We start from the raw sequence: 16,454 nt of genomic DNA, 5'->3' as shown, positions 1-16,454 counted from the left end.
AATCATTAATAATATTATTAATAATATCATATATATTTACTTTGTTAATTAATTTTTTATTTCCATAGGATATTGTATTTGTATTTATAATAATGAATACCTTATTAATTTAAAATACATATTACTATTTAAATGTTATATTACATTTTATTGATTAATGATTATATATCAATACTACTAATAATAAGGATAATAATAACAAAAATTGTAAGTGTAAAAATAATGATGATTATACATTTTTTATTTATTTGTTTGTCATCCTCAGAGTTAAACAAATGATTCTGGTCATTAGAAATCTGACCTTGTGTTTATTTTTGTAACACTGTTTGTCTTTCACCATCAACCCTGCCTGCGGCCTGATGAGTCTGTCCCGCCTGCCGTCGTTCATTATGTCTCCGGACAGTTATTACAACCACACGATGCTACCAATACTAATTAACCTGAGGGAGCGAGAGACGACAAGAGGACACATATAAGCGAGGAATGACAGAAAGAGCGAGAGAAAGAGATATCCAGTGGGCTTCATCTATTTAAAGGTGCTCTATTTGCCTGCTATAAACATCAATAAAATCAATCCTACATATTCTTTCCGATATATTGTATATTGTATCAGCCAGTGCTCTACACGTTCCCCTAACACCAACACGACCTAAATAAGGTCTCAGATCCACACGTTCTTATCCACATGCATTTTAGGTCAGGTCTGACCTAAATTTCTACAGGTTTCTAATATTGATAGGACCTGAGACTGCTGAATACATACTGGAACCTTGAACAAATTCTATGTTTACAAGATAAGCCTCTTGAGATGCATCATGTTGTTTTCAAGAGGGTCCTGATAAAACATGACATTTCAGAAACTATCCAACACTAGACACAAAATGATAAAGATATAGAGGGAAAAAAGACAGCAGGCAAAGAAAACTAAAATAACATAATAAACTCCATCATGATTATGATTATTAAAAAACACAAGAAATATTTAACAGAATTTTAAACTTGATGAATGAACTTCTGAATCCAAAATCATCCATTAGTCATCCAATCAGGATGCGGCTAATAACTGATTATAATGTGTTTTCCTTTTGTTACAGATTGCGTCTGTTCCTTTAAAAGCAACAGATTTTGTCCAGCTGGCAGCCATGTTAGCTCCTGATTTAGCAGCTCCATTCAGTTTATCACAGGACTTTTTCTACTGATTACTGAGCTCTTTATGTGCAGACTACCACACACTGAAGTGAAGTGGCAAATGAAAGTTTGGAATGGACTCCAGTAAATTGGGTCAAGCTCCAAAAAGACTGGATCATACATTTTCGAAAGTGTCTTTTATAAGTCCCTAAGACCCAGGGCTTTCAAACTCCTCATCTCCAGTTTGTAACACACTTTCTGTCAAAAATGTTCAATCCAAGCTTAGCTAGTCCTGATGACATCCCAAGGACATCATCGGTTATTTTCTCAGATTTGACAAAGCTCCTCTGGGGTCACAGAAAACATTGTACAACTGCTTTCATGGGCGGAATGACCATGACAAGTAAACTGACAATGATATGTAAAATCTATAAAGTGGCCTTATGAGAGCCAAATGTTTCTTTTTAGAAGGTTCAGCAATTTTCTAAATTCCTAGTTTTTAGAAAACATTACTCAAACACAGTCCTTTTTTTTCAACGGCGGTATAATACATAGTTCCACTGTGACCAACAGTGTTAGATTTACAGTATGTACCTTTCTGTTGATAGCGTGGGGGGGTGGGCTGATGGTGAAAAATTACTCCTGGCATGTTTATTTTCTTTGAGCAGGGTGCACACCGAACAACAGGACTGAAGGGAAATGTACTCTTTCATTTGAGAACGACTGGTTTTTAACAATACAACCGTGGTGCGATACTAGCACTAATGCATGTTCAAAATAAATTGGGTACATTGTGTGGAAAACTGGTACGGTTCTTTAAGCATGTTTCAGAATGGTATTCCTGTCCTCCCTGCTGCTCCCCTGCATATGTTTGTATGTGTATAGTATTGTGTAGCTCTGAATGATTATGCGCCACCTCGATGAGCTCAGTTGTCCAGTTGTCACATTTGATTTGACCGCCGTAATAAAGTGGCGACGGGGCCATTTTCCTCCTCCTCCGAGCCGCCCAGTCGGCCCTGGCGGAACTTCTATTGCTCCAGCACTGCTGGGGAACCATAATTGGCGTGGACAGTCTTAAAGAAAAATCACTACGCTATTCCTCTGATATTCTTTTTGGGAGCTACATTGAAGGTTGTAGAGACTCTGAATACAAAAAACTGATGTATGGAGTTTACAGATTTGATAAAGAGGCTGGTGCTTTGCTGAATGAATATGATGCAATCTTTGTCTCTACATTAATGAAACAGAGGCAAAATCAGGCAGATGTGCTGGGGTCATTTCAAACACCTTATGACTCCAACCTTCCCCTGCTATTCACCTGCAATGGATACATTATCTAGATAATGACATCTTGTTTCCAACCTTTGCATTTACACCTGGTATTAATAAGCATTCTTTGTATCTTATCAAATTGTACAGATGTCTTTTACACCTGGCTGAGGTCTGATCAAAATGTTAGACAGACTTCTTTCAGATGTGCTCTGGAGGATCTCATCGCTTTCTGACTGCGGTGTGTTCTTTGTGCATTTACTCCTACATTCACATGTGTTTTTCCTGATCCAGGTAACATATCCAGACAAAGATGTTTTATGTTGTAGTTCATGGACTAAGAAAGTAACAAGTTCTCACACCTCCATGATGGAACAGATCATTTGTCAGTGCATTCCAAAACACATACAAAAATCATTCATATGAATGTTTTCTAATATGCCACCTCTATGGTTAAGGTTTGGTTAAGTTCAGGCACAAAAACTACTTGACTGGGGAAAGATGATGGTCATGATTAAAATAAACCAACATTTACCGTTCAGGAGGTTACAGACAGACACCTAATAACTGCTAATGACTGTTACAAAAATGATTCTGACTAATTTCTGATGTGTCATGGTTAAGGTTTGGTTAGGTTTAGGTACTAAAACATATTGGTTAAGGATCCTCCACAGATTTATCTTTGCTCACCTATAACATTGTAGGACTCATGATGGACAGTTTTAAAAAAAAAAAAGGCTTCAAAATTGATGCAGCAGAACAAGACATATTGCTTTTTTTGCTCCATACGTTCTTCCTCCTTGTCAAATCCGGGCGACTACATTACCCATAATGCAACTGGGCCGCTGAAAGTTTGGTCAGAGATTTGGGTGTGTTACGCTAGTAGCATCTGTAGTAGCCTGGAGCCTCTAGCATCAAGCAGAGATGAGCAGCGGGCTACAGAGGTCTGGTAAGTTCAATTCTTTCAAACTCCAAGTGAGTGCAATTTATCAGACTTCACACAGCTCCTTCTGGAGACACAAAAGGCTTTATAAAACTTTTCTCACATATGCAGTCCTACTCCCCAACATCCGGATAACAGTTTCTGTCAAATCTTCTCACGCTGACACACAAACAAACATCAAAAGTCTCCTCTCAGCAGCCTGAAATCCATTAATGCAGATCAATAGCAGCCTGTGAATATGCAGGAGGTCAGAACACAAACCCTGAAAACGGACACAAACTGTATTCCCACAGTCTGAAACTGTAAGACCAAACACACACACACACACACACACAAGTGTGAGACTAATCTGTGTCATAAAGCAGAGTCCGGCACATTAATAATGCACTATGTCTGCTTGCAGCAGGATGCGTAAAATGGAAAATATTTAGGTTCAGTCATTCAGATTTTCAGAACAATTTGACTCTAAGTGGACATTAAAGGATTAGTCTTGTGATTCTCTACATTTTTCTTCTTCTTCTTCCCTTGAAAAGACCAAAAACAACAGTGAATTGTTCCTACTAACAAATACTGTGTATTCGAAGCCTGATATATCTTACTCCTCTGCCACAGAGCTCCATTGTCCAAAAACTATTAAAACCACATCAATGAGCCATGTTCCTTCATTGCCATTGCCACAAAAAGCCCTCCAGCAGCTCAAGCTGCATAATCCCTTTTTCTGCTGGTGAGCCTTTAATGTGACACATCTGTAGGAAGTGTTGAGTTTCAATGACAACAACTTAATAGCAAAAGTGAAAAAAAAAAAACCTGCAAAGTACAAGTGATTTGAATCAATATAACAACGAGAACAGCATTTGTGCTCAAAAGAGGAACTGAGAGCAGCAGAGTGGTGAGAATGACATGATCTCTGTTGGTGTACTCACGGAACTAGTGCTGTGGAAATGTTAATTTACCACGTAAACTATTAGAGGACGGGTTTGTTCATGCTGCAAACTGCTGTTTGTACCCAGCTTTTATGTGAGCTATTCTATTCTGACACTGATTTGAGCATCGTTTTCTTTTCGACCGTAATTCACTTGCAGTCACAAGCAGGCAGCATCCTCCAGCCAAACAATGGACTCCTCCTCCTCTCTCTTTCTCTTTCTCCCTCTCTCTCTCTCACCCCCCCCCCTCCATTTTGCCTGGTTAACCCTGCTGCGAGGTGAAGAAGAAGTGAAGTGAGCAGACCGGGGCGGGTCACGCCGAGATTCCCATCAATAATTCATTGGGCCGCTGCTGCCTCTGCTCTTGTGTTGAATTCCCCCGACAATCACATAATACCTCCCCCCAAAAGAGAGCGAGAGACAGGTCCATGGGAGGAGAAAGATGGCGATGGAAAGAAACAGATCCAGTACAAGGAAAGGAGAAGGCGACACAGACGAAAAGCTCAAGCAAGACATTTAGACATAGATTTTCAAAGTACTGTGTACGAATGAGCATACCATTTGTTTTCATCTTTTTGGAAATTCTGAATAATTACACCTACATTGAGACTTGTTTTGTCGATACTGTACTTAGACTAGGTGGCCAAAGGTTTGTGGACACCTGACCATTACCCCCCTGGTGTGATGGTTGAATGGTTGAAAGTATTTTTCCAACAGCATAGGCATTGATCTGCTGCTATAACAGCCTCCGCTCTTCTATGTATGTCCACAGTATTTTGGAACCTGGCTGCAGGGATTTGCTCCCATTCAGCCACAACAGCATTAGTGAGGTCCAGCACTAATGGTGGGTGATAATGGTCTGTCTTCCAGTTCATCCAAAAGGTGTTGGATGGGGTTGAGGTCCGGGCTCTGTGCGGGCCAGTCAAGTTCTTCCACACCAAACTGCGAAGACCATTTCTTTATGGAGCTGGCTTTGTGCAAAGGGGTACTGTCATGTTGAATCAGGAAAGGGACAAACACAAACTGTTGACACCCGTAGCTGTAGCATTAAGGTTTCTATTCATTGAAACTAAGGGGCTTTAGCCTGATAATCAGATTAAATTGCCATTTTGTTTCACTTTGGTATTCAGTTTAACATTGTGTTGACATTAGTTCATGTTAGTTTATTAATGATTGAAAGAAAATCTCAATTTAACAGCTTAAAACAACCTGTACAGTTGCATAAACCTTACACAATTACTTGGCCATTTTCCTGTCATAATTTTTCATGGATGTAGCTAGGTAGCCAGCTATGTAGGAAGATAGTGTTCTTAATCCCACCTAAAAAGGCCTGATTAATTGTTTCTCTAACGTGGGGCAACAGTCATCAATGAGCACAGCATCAGATCTATCGAAATGGCTGAAAACCACAGCGGATGCGGACCAGTATTCAGAGGTCTAGAACCAGCCTAAAGGGGCAAAGCAGAAACCATGAAAACTATTCCCCAGCCAAAAGTACACAGACGTATATGGACAGGTATGTCCATATACTTTAACCTTTTGTATGTAATTATGGTCATGCCAGAAAGAGAGAAATTAAGAAAATAGCCATGAAAGGAATGTGATGGGATTAACATCATAATTATTATTACATTATTATTTTCACTGTTATGAACATACGGAACATGAATGCAGATAATGTAACAGCAGACTCAGCAAGACAAAAACCAAAAATAACCTCATCTCCCGGGTCTCTTATTTCTTTCTTCCCCCCGCATGCTGCTTCTCTTTTTCCTCTCTGCTCGTCTCAGGGTCAGGGGAATATTTGCTCCGTCTATTGTCTGATTGTTGCAGCTCTGACCTTTGACCTCAGCTCTATTGGTTGCTTGTAGTGTTGTTGATCTAGGAATTGAAGTCCCCTCTGTCTCTACAGTCATTTTAAAGTCACCGTGGAGAAAAGAGAGCTATGAGATGAGCCAAATGTAGTGCCTGGCAAAAAATCTAAAGTAAAAACAACTAAAATGACTAGAAAGACACTTTCAGATTAATACTAGAAAGAAAACAATTCATATTTTTGTTGTTCTATAAAAACCTATCTTCAACATGGAGGCATCATGACACCATCATCTCCAAAGCTGTCTCATTTACACGATATAGAGATAGGTCAAGGCAATGTTTAACCTAGCTCTGCACATATGGGGTATTCACATTACAGTGGAAAATCAAGGGTCTTTCACTGTCCGTGTTGCATTGGTTGGCCCAGTATTTACCACTCCGAAACTCCCGGTGGTGCTGTACTAAGCATCACCTCCTTAGCTACAATGCTAATGTGTCTAGCCGGTTTCCGAGATTCAAACTTTTTGTAAAAAAACCTGGTAGCTGCAGCTGCATGCTGATATTTTGTCAAGCGAATATTTTTTTGTATGGTCTCGATATGAGGCCAATTTCAGTTCAGTTTCAGTTCTGGGAATTCAGAAATACAAGTAGTTAGAAGAGATGTCCCGAGCCAGCCCTATGGATCGGTATTGGGGCCGATCCAGTTATACATTATTTCAGTGGCTTAATATCAGCTAAATCAGATCCTTTCATTAATGTACTCTGCTGTGTTTTGTCCACCTCAGCCTGAATGTGTTGCAGCTCCTCTCCTATAAGATAGCTGGCCTCTACAGTGCAGCATCCCAATGCATAAACCAGTAAAGAAATTAGCATGTGAATGCAAGTTCAGACACTCTGGTTGTAAATATACAAAGATTCAGTAAGCTCCGACTAATAATCATTAGCAAAGCAGTGTAGAAAACATTCAGCTGCAGCTTCTCATTTTAGGCGGTGCTAAACGTCCCTTTCGGTGGTAAAAATAACAAATGTTACCAGCGGTATGTCATATCAGCTATCACTAATTAATGTAGATTTTGTCAGTAGCTTCATGACAGTCCTAAATTAAACCTAGCTGTTAGTGTGCTCTCTCTCTCTCTCTCTCTCTCTCTCTGCATGCTGCTGTCAGAACTTGTCATAGATAGATTGTGAGGGAAGAATCTCCACTCTGCAACACCACCGCAAAGCCACAAACGAACTGAGTGTTTCTTTAGTTCGCGTCATGTCACTGTCGGTGATGGCATTCTGCCAACTGACCTTTCATTCCTATCATATCGATAATTTAAGTTTATAGACTATTTTTTTTAACCATGTTCCTCAGTATTTGGATCAAAAAAGCTCGTAAAAGGTTTGGTGTTTGAGATTAACTAGTCTAAAGCTGTGTTATTTCATGTGTAATATACACAAGCTATTTAATCCGCAAGTAACGTAAATTAAGTATGGGATCAGGCTTGGTATCAGGGGATACTCAAAATTAAGTTCAGAATTGGGACCAAAAATTGGGATCAGGACATCACTATTATTTTTTTGTCCATCTTTCAGTTCAAGCTGAGGTGAACAGTGATTGGCTACATCCACAAACGTCTGCGCAGAACTGATCCTAGTTCGACCAATTACAACTTTCAGTGCACCATGTATATCTGCGCAGAGCAGACGCAACAATTAGGAAGAAAGCTGATAATGCTAGCTGCTAGCCAAGCTCAACCAAAAAAGAAAAAAACAAACTCCCAACAACTACTCAGCTGTCTGATTTATAAGTCATATCTTGTTATCTAACAAGGCAGTCACCAACCAACCTATAGTCTGCTTGGTTTTGATGCCAGTAGTGCTTCATGTCATTTTGTTAAGCTAGGCTCAGCACATTTGTTGCTGAAATCAAGAACAAAACTCTGCTGCATAAACAGTTAAGCTGCTGAATTTACCCAAAAGTGATCCAAAATCCAAAAGTGAATTGATTCAATTTCCTTAATTTAAAGCTTTACAAAGGACAACCTAACATCACCCTGCCAATACCCATGCAGCCATAGAGTCTGGATTTCCCTGCTTGGGTGCTTCTGTATCTTGCTAGCTAGCAACTTAGTGTCTTACGTTTCCATTTCTATTTCTACACCTGTTGGAAATACGACATGTAAATCAGACAGACTTGAAGTTGAAGCTAGGCTAAACACATCCCTGACCAGGCACAGAGGACTTCCCAATACATCAGAGTTTTCTTTTAAATAATGTCATAATTGTATATTTGTCTTTGACGAGCACATGGTTTAGTAAAGATCATCTGTCAGTAAAATATAAAGTATAATTGTCTGTAACACTAACACTTGCTTCTAGGTCTAATTAGCTTATAGTTAGCTTCTAGGTTGTAGCCCCACACCTCGCTTTAGTCAACAAAACTGGCTCTTGACTCTTGGATTGGTGAATAGTTTGCCAAGAACGTTCAGGATGTAAATCAGAAAGCTCTCTTAAATTAAAAAGAAAAAAAAGGGGGTTTGTAGGGGCACCTCGGTAGCCTAATGGCTAAGGCGCAAACATAATTGCAATGTCCATGGTTCTCTCCCAGCCAGGGGACCTTTGCTGCATGTCATGGCTTTTCAGTGCGTATCTGCATGCTGATATTTTACAACAGAGGGGAGTGCAGATCACATGAATGCCCCCCAGCTCTCCTCCAGCTCCACCCTCCATCCACCGTCACTCATGTCATTTCCTATTAACCTATCTCATCGCATTCCAGCCCTGTGAATCAAAGAACCGCTAAAGAAATAACAGTAATATCAGGCAGAGACAATCTCATCCACGTCAGCATGTGCAGAAATTTAAAATATGTAGGTCTGTACTGGACCAGATCAACGCACTGAATCTAGGCTTGGTAAATACAGATTTCAAGTCAGTTTTCTGACAATCAGTGGTCCATGCTAGGATGTTTGGATATCTATTAATTGCAACAACAAAAAAGAAAGAAAAAAAAAAAAAAGAAAAGAAAAAGACCACCTAATTGGATTGATTATTTTTTTTATAAGAATCTATTCAGCAAAAACTGTGCAGCCACTTAAAACCAAGTCACAGTTGTACCATAAATCATGCCTCTTCTGCCTCACTTCAAAAACAACCGCACTAAATCTCAGAACAAAATTTAAAAGGACACTGAACAGATATTGTTATCTGAAATGATGACAAAATATCAGAACATTCAGCAGCTAAAACTGTGACAGATGTTTCAAAAACTTGATTTAGATAATGACACGATTTCCATAAACTAGCTATTACAAACACTACAAAAACACTGAGACCCTATGGTATAATATAGGAATATTATAAAGATATCATAGGGAAAAAATAGGTTTAACATAGAGCTATACCGGTGATATTCTTTAAAAAAAAAAAAAAAAAACAGTTTAAATGATGTTTTAGGAATAATTAAGGAATATTACATATTATGTATAAAAAGCATTGTTTGTTTTATTAACTGATGTTCATATTCATCATAGGGAATAAAAGAGATACATTGGGTCTTTTTAGAATGCAATTCATACTGAAAGTAATACTGACTACAAACTAAGACACTATGAGTTCATAAAGTGAGTTATTTGGGTGATATTTTTAATGCCAATATATAAAATATCATAGGAAGACACTCTGTAGAATACATAATATATATTCAATAGCCAAATTGAACTCAATAAAAATTATAGTATACAACTATATATTCGGAGTATACTGTATCTACTTCATTTTTTACTTATCTCTGATCTTTTTCTTGTACTACTGTAATGCTATATTTCCTTCCCGGGGATTAATGAAGTTTTTATCTTATAGCAGCAAAATTATTGATACCTTCTAAATACAATGACAACATGAGTCAGGTAATTTCTAATATTATTATACAATTTTCATACTTGTTTAAAAAAACACACACAATAACTCTCCATTTAGGAATATTTTGGGAATCGTACACATTAACCTCCAGAAAGGTTGTGTCCATTATATTAACGGTACACTTTTTATTATATTTTTATATAATTAAGATTTTACATTTTTATATGCTGTCATTTCGACGTGTATGTTTTGTTAAAAATGTAACATGGTAACAGTGTGTGTTATTCCAAAGCAGACAAAGTTTACTGTGTATTAAAAGCCTGCTTCTTTACTGGGGGGCCTGGAAATCTATATATATATATACATATATATCAAAAGCATATCTCATAAAAAATATATCCATACAAAAAAGAACTGGAGAAGATAAATAGTTTGCACTAAACGATAATTATTGAATCTATTATTGTGATACCAGTATGAACACATCAATGGAACTGCAGGATCGCTGTTAGAAAATATTTAAAAAGTATTTGAATCTTTAGTAAAAATATCACAGTTTACTAATACACAATTTAAGTCTTTTACTAGCTGTAACTGTGAAGTTGTGCTCCACTCTGCATTATCTATAATTGCAGTAATACACAGTCCAATGAAAAAAACGTATCTTGAAAATGTAGCCTAAACTTCTCATTGATAGAAAAAAAACAGGCTTGTTTTTGTATATATTACCAAATATAATCAATATCAAATGACCCTAAAAATATATTTTTAGGGTAATTTGAAGGGTTTTAGAAGGTTTGTTTTTTTAGCTAAAGATGTAGGAGAATTGCCTCGACGCATAAAGAAGCATTCAACCCTTCAGTTTATGTGAAAACTTCAAAATCACTAATTCAGAGATGAATAGTTTTCACTGGACAGCAACATACGGGAAATTCTCACTTTACATTATTTCAGACACTTGCTGCAAATTTTTCTCATTTCTATTTGTATCATCTTTAAGGAAATAAACACTGTGTACTTGATAAGAACTAATTACTGTTATTCGATAATAATCATTTTATTCAAATATATAAACAAAATACCTGTTACATATAATATTTATTCCAGCACTGCTATGTACTTTTGTACTACTTGTAAAACACAGCACTAACTACACCACAACCACTGCATGTACATTTTCCTGCATTAATTTAATCTGTATAGCCAACTGTGTGTTTTGTTATCTAGTTGTCTATGCGTGTATATACATGAATCTATTTTCAAACCTGTGTGTGTTTCTCTATGAGGCTTTGTTGTCTTTGCTTAGTTATATGTCTATATTTGTATCTTGAGCGCTACTGAGACCCAGAGTCATAGAAATTTGACTTTGAAAATAAATACACAATGCTGTGAAGCTCTAAGAAATGAGGGCTGATGCAGTTTTACAGATTGTTTAATTTTGCTGGCCAGGAGAGATTTTGAGCCCCGAGATTTTTACTTCAGTCAGTAAAAATGTGCTGAAGCAAAGTTGAAGAACTGATAATGAACGGAGGTTTGTTTAAAACTGAAAAATAATTTTGCTGCATGTAAAGATCAGGATATTCCCAATGATCCCACGGTGAATCCTCTAGGCATAATTCCATGTATTTATCATTAATGCTACTAAAAGGACGTCAGTAGGGTAAATGTATTCCCGTTAGGGGTTTAAAACACGGTCCTACCTCAAACAACATATAGATGCAAAAGTTCTATAACTAACTGTAACTGAAATTAAGCAATGCTCTGTTATTGGTTGAGAAAATACTCTTTTTAAGATGAATAAACAATTTAAAAACCCAATGGATTTTCTCCAAGAGCTTGCAATAGTTTTGCAACAGGCCTGTTAATGTAGCAACATTATTCAACACAGCCTACGCTGTGTTTAACTACACTTCCCCCACACTCTTCCCCCTCTTTATCAGACACCTCATTTTTTAATGTTTTAATCCAGCTTTTGTTTTTAATCTTCATTGTCACTGAACGATTTGGTTGATTTTTTTTTTTATCTGTACGCAGCAAGAATTAGGCGAAGACAGCAGGAAACCGGGTGAAGAAAAACTGACATGGAATTGAAATGATATTGTATTTATACTGTAAAAGACGCTGACCTCGAAATTAAGTATAAGTTTAAAATAAACAGTGAAAATAATGCAAACGGAAACATGGAAATGATGCCGAAATTCACTCACAACACACCAGACCCATAAATGAAAAAGGCCTAAAAAGGAGACGACGTTTACACCACAGATGTCGTGCTGTTTTTATGCCGCTTCACACTAACTGCACATTAACCAAATGACGCTGTAAGAAAATAGTTCATGAAGATGAAAACCCCTACAAGCCATGAAAATCTTTCACACTGGTTCAGGTCTAATCATGAATCCATTAAATGCTTTTTTTCGCTTGTGCCTTTTACAGACAACGTGAAATTAAAGCAACATTAATGGCCTTTAGATTTCACAATCTGCATGAAAACACCTCTGTCAAATACATCACATACGGTAAAATCTTCCTGTAAATTCAACAGACTAACTAAACCTCAACAACGTTAAACTCTGTTTATGTTCCAATGTTCCTGCAAAAGTGGATAGAATCTGCTCTCGACCCGATTCTTAGAGCCACCTGATCGGTTTTATTTTGCTCCATCCCTACTCCTGCTACTCCCGCTGTCCTCTGCAGACAATAGAGGCTTGTTGTTGGGACAGAAACCGGGTCCCTCACTAGAGGGGGCACCAGACCCACTGATGCTCCAAACCTTCATGTTTATGTCACAGCCTTCTGGTCACTCCAAGCTCCTCACAAGCACACACACACACACACACACACACACATCCTCCTCCGATCCTCTCCGTCTGCTCTGAATGCTTTCTCACACTTCTCTCCCTCTGCTAATACCATAAGAATACAATAAGCCTTTAACAGGCTAATGACATTAATAACACCAGCTGAATAATACAATCCCTCAAATAGAAACATAATGCCACCGACTAACACTGAGAATAAACATTTTATCCCAGTGACTTAATGACTCAATTAAGCCAAAACAATAAACAACTTTGCTGTTAAATGGGTAAATCCATAAATGATGTGCAAAATTCCCAAATACAAAAAATCTTTTTAAAGAGAAGCATGGTCTTTCCTATGTTTCCTCTTTCCCTTTGTGTTCTTGTTTTTTTTCCAAACGTCTTGACAAGATATATTAATGTTAATTTGGCTGAAATTTCGAGCAGAATAGTGAATTGATATTAGTAAAGGTGCAATGCCCCCCCCCCCAGCATGAAGGGGACATGAAGAAATAAAATCTGGGTTACTGCTCAGTGCGGGGGGGGGGGGCTGTTGGAGGGAAATCCCATGACCTTGTCATTTCCTATCGATCCCTTTTTGTTATTGATCAATAATGGTAATCATAACACCAGTGATTCTAAATAAATTTCATTCATCTAAAATGTGCTGGAGAGGAGACACGAAGAAACACCAAAACAAAGCCGACAAAAGATGAAAAGTCAGAACGACTTGAGTGATGAAATCATGTAGGATTTTTTTCAGGGGGCAGGTTTCAATCCCTGGACGCAAACCCAAACACCAGCATGGCACCGCGGTTTAGGATGTTCCTGCTCTTACCTGCCAGTCTGAGGGCCGACATCCTCTGAAACTCCGGCTCCTGCAGCCACTTCCACATCCTCCGGAAGGTCTCCCGGCCTGACTTTAGCTTACTCCAGGGTTTGGGGTTCCTCAGCAGGTCCGACAGGGTCCCCTGGGAGCGGCACAGCACCCTCTGCGCGAAGATGGCCTGTGGGATGCTGTACCTCTTCAGCTCCGCCGTGATCCTCTGCGCCACCTCCTTGGTGTTGATCTCCTCCAGCTGCCCCGAACTGTTTCCCCCCTGCGTCCCCGAGGAGGAGGGCGGTCTTTCCCTGGTGGAAGCCAACACGGGCCCGTGGGATGGAGACTGGAGGTGGGGGTGGGGGTGGTGACCCGCCGAGGAGGCAGCCGGGTGCACCGGGTGGTGCATCCCGTTCAGGTGCGGCATCATCCCGGCCGCCGGGCCACCGAGGCCTCGGTGCTGGTGGTGGTCCCCCCTGGCCAGCATGGAGGCGGTGTGGTGCGCCTCGAAGTTCAGCATCTTGTCGTGGCCTCCGTGCGTCGCCGTGCCGTAATTGTGGAGACCCTGTTGGGTGTTGTGTATGGAGCCCAGGCCATTGCCCAGCACCGGGGAAAGACTCTGACCCATCCCGGACATGTGGTCCTTGTGGTAGGGGCTGTAGAGGTTGTTCATGCCCGGTAGTCCCCGCTCGTCCCGCATCAGGGTGAAGCTCCCGCTCACGTTCCCGGAGAGCCGCTGGTGGTGGTGGTGGTGGTGGTGGTGATGGTGAAACTTGTCCGACACGGTGGAGATGGGGGGCAGCGGCTGCAGCGGGGTTAAGGTGGTGTAGGTGCCGCTCATCCCCATCCCGGGGGAGGACGTGTCGCAGGGCACGCTCATGGCGTGGTGCAGCGGTAGGGACAGCTCCGGCCGGTACTCCCCGCTGCCGTCCAGTATCGTGGCCATGCCGGACACCATGGCCGAGCGGGATGACGCGGCGGCGGCGGCCAGGTCCTGATGTATCCGCAGGGTGGACGCCGCCGCCGCCGCCGCCGCCGCCGCCGCCCCGGGTCCCCCCGCCGCTACCGAGGAGCTCACGCGGCCGTGGTGCGGGCTGTGGCCGCTCATCAGCTCCGCATCAGGGGCCACGGAGCTCACCGCCACCCCGCCATGCAGGCTGCCAATGCCGTCCATTGTCATGTCCGTGTTCATGGCGTAAGCGTCCAGGTCCTTGGCCAGGCATCTATAGGCGTTAGTGTAGGCAGTCTTCATTCATCTGTCCTCTCAGTCCATCAGGTCGAGCGGAATTATCTCTCCCTCTCCTCCTTTCCCCTCGCGGCTTCTCCCCCGATGCGCCGGGATGGGTCAGTAGCCGAATCCCCCCTTTTCCCCTCACTCCCCTCGGTTGTTCCCCGGTCTCTTAACGCCTCTCCAGCTCGGTGTCTTTGTGTCTTTCCCCCCGGTTTGTGCACATGCGAAAAGTGTTTTTATCTCGATCGTACGGGCCTGTGCGGTGGCTCCCCCATATCCAGCCCTCTCCTCCTCTTGCGTTGCTCTGCTCCTCAGACGGGAGCTGTCCACGGTCCCCTAGCCGACCGCTCAACCCAACGTGCTGCGAGGGGGCGGAGGGGGAGACGCGGGCTGGGAGGGAGGGGCCTCACCCGCCTGACTGACGGGGCCTCCGTCCAAACCCGAGCGACCGGCGGGGATCCTGAGGGCGTGGCTCACGGGTGGACCGGCCAATCAGTGTCTTTGATGGAGGCAGCGGGCTGGACCGCGGAGCTCCTCTGGGTAGGATTTGTATAAAACATATTGTATGGGCCTGGTATTTCTATCATGTTCTTTTAATATTAGGCTACTACAGTGACTTGTCTGTTGGTCTACCCCTTTTCCATACCCTAATAGTTTAGAAATTCACATTGAAATTGTGAAAAATGTATTCCTATTAGATTTATGTAATATCCCCATGAAAGATTTACATAAATGAGATAAACGTGTCCTTGTTTAGATCTCCTCTTGGCTTTAAAGGGGAAAAAAAATCTGTTTATTTCTATGATATTTCTATAAATGTTGTTGTCTGATGCATTTATTTTCTCCGGTGATAATCTGATTGGGATCAATTCTGATAAATTCATCCGTAAATTGGAAAATCTATATATATTTCCATAACCCGAGCGTCAAAGTTCATTCCTGACATTAGAAGTAGCAATTGCGAAAACCATCTGACCCCAAAGCACATTTAGTCGCCGCTCTGGCGCTTTTTCTGCATATCAAACGATCTTCATCAGCAGATGGAGTTCGCCCAGTTGTTTCCGAGTCAACATGGAGGACGAGTCCTTTAAGAGATCGTGAAAAATGACACTTTCAGCAGCTACGACTCAGTGGGAACCTGGGAAAAACTTGATCCGCCGACGAAGTTATATGATCAAAAGCTGCTAAATGGACCATGTGGTGACGGTTTTCTCAACTCTCTCTGCAATATTTTATATTAGATTTGTGACACTTACAGTCTTGAAAGCGAGATGTTCAAGGTGTCCTCGATCAAAACGTATCAAAGTTATCCCATTGTATTTTAAGTTCTTATATATATATACACTATAAATCAAATAATAAATTAAACAAGCAGGGACAAAAGAAAAGAAAACACAGTTCTTTTGAAAATGTCCTTTTATATTTTCTTTGATTTTAAAAATCAAAGAAAATATAGAAAACAATAATGAAAATTCACTCTGAAATTCACAGCAAACACTAATATTCTCTTAATGTTGCTGTAAAATTGCTGTGGGGATTTGTCAGCGGGCAAGTTGTCTCGGTCCGGCTGAGCAAGAAGGTGTGAGGAGAGAGTTCCAGTCTACTTACGGGTGTCACGGGGACATGAATGTGGACTGGACTCAGTCTTTCTGCCGAGTGCCCGGTGGATGAAGGCATC

General features: G+C 40.8%; 1 protein-coding gene across 3 annotated transcripts in view; it reads right to left on the bottom strand.

Moving 5' to 3' along the window:
• The window catches only part of onecut2 (one cut homeobox 2), a 32,259-nt gene extending 17,189 nt beyond the window's left edge, over nt 1–15,070 (bottom strand). The window contains exons 1-2 of one of the 3 annotated variants that reach the window (XM_040157875.1): nt 14,626–15,070; nt 13,564–14,532 (exon numbers count right to left, since the gene is read on the bottom strand). In XM_040157875.1, coding sequence (XP_040013809.1) covers nt 13,564–14,532; nt 14,626–14,797 — 1,141 coding nt within the window. In that variant the 5' untranslated portion in view covers nt 14,798–15,070. Of the gene's footprint in view, nt 1–13,563 lie in introns of all 3 variants that reach the window. The other 2 variants (XM_040157874.1, XM_040157873.1) reach the window with 2 other exon arrangements.
• Between the last annotated feature and the right edge of the window lie 1,384 nt (nt 15,071–16,454).

This window comes from Xiphias gladius, chromosome 20 (genome assembly GCF_016859285.1).
Source record: "Xiphias gladius isolate SHS-SW01 ecotype Sanya breed wild chromosome 20, ASM1685928v1, whole genome shotgun sequence".
Lineage (NCBI taxonomy): Eukaryota > Metazoa > Chordata > Actinopteri > Istiophoriformes > Xiphiidae > Xiphias > Xiphias gladius.
The sequence above is the reverse complement of the archived record's forward strand: the minus strand, read 5'-3'. Positions and strand labels throughout refer to the sequence as shown.